Source organism: Pterocles gutturalis, unplaced genomic scaffold (genome assembly GCF_000699245.1).
Source record: "Pterocles gutturalis isolate BGI_N339 unplaced genomic scaffold, ASM69924v1 scaffold30373, whole genome shotgun sequence".
Lineage (NCBI taxonomy): Eukaryota > Metazoa > Chordata > Aves > Pterocliformes > Pteroclidae > Pterocles > Pterocles gutturalis.
In genome coordinates this window covers 176-5289 of record NW_010123981.1, presented here as the reverse complement: position 1 = coordinate 5289, position 5114 = coordinate 176, and the positions used below count along the sequence as shown (strand labels likewise).

Below are 5114 nucleotides of genomic sequence, written 5' to 3'. Positions count from 1 at the left end.
TGCTTTCCCCCACCATGCCCTGAAGAAGAGCTGCAGCCTGTCCAAGTACCAGCTCCCCGCACCCCACGAGCGGAAGGCTGTGCAAAAGATGAAGCAGCACTTTGTAAGTACCAGAGGGGACTGTGGGCTGGCGGGAGGTGAGGCAGAGAGGACGTCGAATTTGAGACCCTAACATCGCCAAAAATCAAGGTGACAGCTTTTCAATCTGTCCCTCTCTTGGTTTATGCCTGCAGGAGAACATTCTGCTGCCAAACCGCAAATGCATCAAGCTCTTCCATCGGAAATTGAACCCAGCGGAGCTGTTGGTAAGAGCAAGGCAATGCTGTGAAAAGGGGGTACACCCTCCACTCCAGCTGGGACCTCCTGTCAGCCAGTCCCACCTCCATCCCCACCCCCAAGCAGGTCTTCAAGACCCCCATCCTCCAGCCCACAGCCAGCCCTGGCGCTTTGGGTCCCTAACTGGGATGCTCCTGCCCGCAGGTACCTGACCGCATGATGCTGGTGGAAGCTGAGCTGAACCTCACCATTGCCATGCTGGGGCTCCCCGCTGACCCCAGTTTCAGTGGGACGCGCCAGCAGCCCATGGCCTTCCTCACCCAAGCCCGGGAGGACCTGCGACACTGTGTGAGTACCCCCCACAGAGCCCACCGGCCTTGGGCCAGCTCGGCGGTGCAGGCAGCATCGCCAGTCCTTACACAACTGCTTTCCCTGCAGATGGCCACGGAGGCTCCTTTGCATCAGCCCTCCAGGAAACTGAGGCACTGGCTGCAGAAGCTGCAGACAGCCAGGGAAACAGTAAGTCAGGCCAGCAGGGCGAGGGGGTTTCAGGGTGTCAGCGACCGCACAGCTGCACGGGGCCCTCTGCACCCTGCCTCCGGTGCTAATCCATCCCTTCTCCCTGCCACAGGAGACCACCAGCTGCCTGGAGGCCTCTGCCATCATCTACATCTTTGAAGTGCTGAAAGACCTGCAGTGTGTGGCCCTCCGGGAGCAATGCACTTAGCCCCCGCCAGCAGCGTGGCCAGCACGGCGCAGTGCTCACTGGCCCCAAAGGATGCCCCAAGGACCAGGAAAAGTTATTTTTATTGCATCACTGGACTGTATTTCCTATTTAAGCATTTTTCTAATTTATGTGAGCTCAGGGAGCAATTTTTTTTTCACAGTCTTTTAAATTATTGGGGTTTATTGTGTATTTATGAATGGCTTGGGAGGAGCTAAAGAAATGCCGTTCCTGAAAGATGCTGTTCAACGGGGATTAGTGTATTTATTCGATATCTTTGTTTTGCTGGTTTTCAAAACACTGACTATTTTAAGGAAATCTATTTTTTTACCTGCTATTTATTACAGAGTATATTATGTATATTTGCCTGCATAAATTATTTTTATGTGCTATTTAATACTGAAAATAAAATAGATACCAAAACCAGACAAGCTATCCTCCTATGTTTTTACTACGTTTTGTTATAATGTCATCCCTTCAGAAAAGTGATTTATTGGGTGGTGAGAAAGGACATCAAGGCCAATTTTGAGAATTTGAAAATTAGCAAACCTCTGGCACTCATGTTCATCTCCAGCTCTCTAGGGGTGCACTCTGACTCCCCCCCCGGGGTTTGCCTTTGGGGACAGATGGATGCTGTTCTGCCCAGGGCTGTCCCTGCCCACTTGGGGCCAGGAGCCTGCTGGCCGCTTGTTTCCATGACAGATGCCTGTGTCGGGTGCTGCAAATCAGGACACGAAACTGGAGGAGCTCACAGCCTAATGTGATGCTCACATCCCAGTATGGGCTGGGCAAGCCTCTGGGTTTCGCCATCCCAGGAGCTCTCAGAAGAACCTTGAATGATTTAACCAACAAACTGGAGGTCAGGATGTGCAAGGAGCTGGGGAAGGCAGGCACTCAGTGGGGAGAGGAGGAAAAGGACTCGTGAGCAGACCCAAAACTCATTCAATCTCTATTTTCTCAGGTTGGGTAGTTGGTTCTTTGGAGACAAGTCAGCGGGGGAGGGCAGCCAGCAATGACAGCCACATGTAGTGTGATGGCAACACCTGGGATGAGCGATCACCCAAACCTGGTGACCACCCAAAGCCCAGGGACCCAAAAGGCACAAGTTGTGGTGGCAGGAAGGAGAGGAGCACAGGGGAGCCATTGGGTGCTTGAGGATGGGGTAATTTTAACGTTGCTGCTTTTAGGTTGCAGGGATGGCGACTGAGCTGTCAGCGGCTGAGCCACAACATGGCCACAGCTTCCCACAAAGAGACAGTCGGGGACGTGAGCCATAAACGCTTGTCACAAAGCATGTCCCAGGTAATGCCCACTTTGCAAGGATGCCCTCAAAATAAACCATCATTGCTGATGGTGGGGGGAAGCTTTATTTTCCCTTCTGTTTTGAAATTATGCTTTCTACTAAGGTAGCTAGACAGAAAAGTGGGGAAGTGCTGTTGTCTTTGTCTTTTGCAGCTGGATGCAACCTGCTTCTGCAGGAGTGATGGGCCCTGGTCACTCGAGATACCCCCAAGCACGTGCCTTCAAGCAGACATCTGCACATTTGTACCATATCGACTTCAAGCGGAGAGGAAAGCACACCCCAAGGCGAGAGAGAAGCCTGTCCTGCTGCAAGCATGCGAACGCACGCCACCCTGAAACCAGAAACCCTGGCAAGAGGCGTTTCCGTGCTACATGTTCGCTGGGACAGGGAGAAGCCAGAGGCTGGACGCAAGGGTCTTTGGGGAGCTTTAACAGACATTATCATCTGACTGTGCCCCAGGTGCTACCCACCTGCTGCCACCTAATGTCAGGAGGGACACCCAAGGTAATGAAAAGCCATCAGGAGGGAAATGCTGTAGGGTCAACATAACGGACAGGCACACAAAGCCCTGGCAGTGTGGCTGGTATTGCGCATTGGCTCCTGGTTGTGGTTAAAATGAGGCACAGATCATCTCTCAAAAAACACCGTGCAGCAATACTTTGCCCGTCTGGCCACATACTCCCAGGAAAAGGGAGATGCCATCAGTGCCTGCTTTGGAGAAGTCCACCCCAGCAACCCCTTCTCCCAACCCCACTTGCAGTTTTATCCCTTGGTTTTGAAGTCTCCTGAGAAATCCTTCTCCATGGGGCCTACGTAGAGCCAACATTTATGGGGGAGGTTGTTTTTAAAACATTTCTGACCAGAAGTGCTATGCTGCAATATCCAAATGAGATACAGATCTGGAGAGGAAAGCCCTAATGAGGGAGAAGGTGTTTCATTCATTCCTCAAAACAGCTGTATTTAGATTATCCTGCTCTCATTAAGGTATGTACCAAGTCATTGCAAAATGCGTCTGCCACAAAACAATATGTGATGCTGCTGCAGGCTGCCTGCGTGTCCACCTCCAGGGAAGGAAATCAGCTCTATTCCCTGAGTGGCAGCAGGGTCACAGCACAGCTCTCCTGCACAGAAGACAAGGGCAGAAATCACTCCCAGCAAACAGTGATGATACCTTACCTGCTCCCCTGGATGGCTGCCTTTGGCACGTTAACCTCCCTGTATTGCCCATGCAAAGTGTAGTTTCCTGCAAATTAAGGCTGGGGAGACTATTTTGTTCCTTTGCCAGATGGGCCAGGCTTCAGTGAGGGAGTGGCCAAGCTCATCAGGGTGCTGGGAGCAGGGCTGATGGGGATGGAGCTGCAAGTGCTCCAGCTAGCCAGCATTAGCCCAGCCCCCCTGCCAGCTTTTTGTAGCTCAGAGTGAGCCCCTCTGCTTCTCCTGGAAGGTGCTTGGTTGGTGGAAATTGGCCTCTGAGATGCTTTTAGTGCCCAGAGCAACACTTGCTGCATGCTGGGGAGTACCCTATGCAAGAGTTGTGCCTGCAGGGTACGTGATTGCGATCTAGCGACGTAATTTGGCAACAGACATGGTGTCAGGAGCTTGATCCCTTGCAGGGCCGATCGCAGCTGCAAAATCTCTCACATAGCAAATAAAGCCCCACTGACCTGCTTGTCTCTCCCAGGCACTTTATTTCAACAACTACCAACACACCTTGATGGTGGTCTTTATTTTTGAGGCTCGCTAGCTGGCAAGGAATTGGGAGCTGCTTTGCAACACCAAGCGTCCAACCTGACCAGCTGTGAGTAAGTAGTATTTCTTTCTCATCGATGTGTGTTAGCTCCATGGTGTTGGCAGAGTTATCACGGCAATGAAGTTTAGGGCTGGGGAAAGGGCTGCTGGGGACAGAGACACATTTTGAGCTTTGCTCAAGGCCCTGGCAAGAACCTTCAGCTGCAGGTGAGATGAGGGAATTAATTGTGCTTTGCCTTTTCTCCAGGGACAAGGAGAGAGGCATGCTCCCCCCTGTGTTTCAGTTCAGACACAGAAACAGCAGAAGGTCTGAAGAGATGTACCCATGGTGTGAGGTGCCCCATCACGGTCCTGGCTCTTTCCTGAATCTCTACAGCTAGCCCATGGGCTCATTTTGGGTCAATATGCGCTTGCATTAATCTGTAACCAGAAAAAAACCTCTAGGATTGAGTGTTTTGGATAATTTTGGAGATTGTTTTCCTCTTAAAGTTGTCAATTTTTAAACATGGGGGTAGGAAAAGGAGGGCCGCCATGGTCACTTTCCAGCCATTGTTGGCACAGATACACATGTTGGAGTTTTCTTTCTGAATTCCCTTCTTGCCGTCTACCCTGCTAAAGCCAGACAGCAGAGAGCAGGTTATTCTAAACACATACTATTTTTTCTTCATCTTTTGGTTACAGTTGTTTTCCAGCTGAAAACCAGAGCGCCAGCAGTTGGAAGCGGCCCAGCAGTTAACAGGCAGACATGTGGAAAAGGCAGTTCACCGGGGTGCTTGTCTTTTGCATTAAGCTTGTGAAAGGGCTGAGACAATCTCAGGCCTCTGAGTTGTTGTTCTGTACTGGTTTAACTCGATTTGACTCAGCTGAACTCCAATTTTCCTGTCAGTGACGGGGAAGGGGCAGCATTCCAGTGCCTGCCCAGCCTGCCTCGTCTCTGGTATCAAACCCTCTCACCTGGATGCTGCTCTAAGGGCTTGCTTTTGGTTATTTTTTGGAAGCTACTGACTGGAAGAATTTGTTCAGTGTATGCCCACCCTAAGGTTTTGCGGGCTGCGGGTCTGA

General features: G+C 51.2%; 1 protein-coding gene across 1 annotated transcript in view; it reads left to right on the top strand.

The window, feature by feature from the left end:
- LOC104465187 (interferon lambda-3-like) overlaps positions 1 to 1003 on the top strand; it is a 1055-nt gene extending 52 nt beyond the window's left edge. The window contains exons 2-6 of the mRNA XM_010078127.1: positions 26 to 103; positions 234 to 305; positions 481 to 624; positions 715 to 795; positions 908 to 1003. Of these exons, the coding sequence (XP_010076429.1) occupies positions 26 to 103; positions 234 to 305; positions 481 to 624; positions 715 to 795; positions 908 to 1003 (471 nt within the window). The remainder of the gene's footprint in view (positions 1 to 25; positions 104 to 233; positions 306 to 480; positions 625 to 714; positions 796 to 907) is intronic.
- The last annotated feature ends 4111 nt before the right edge of the window (positions 1004 to 5114 follow it).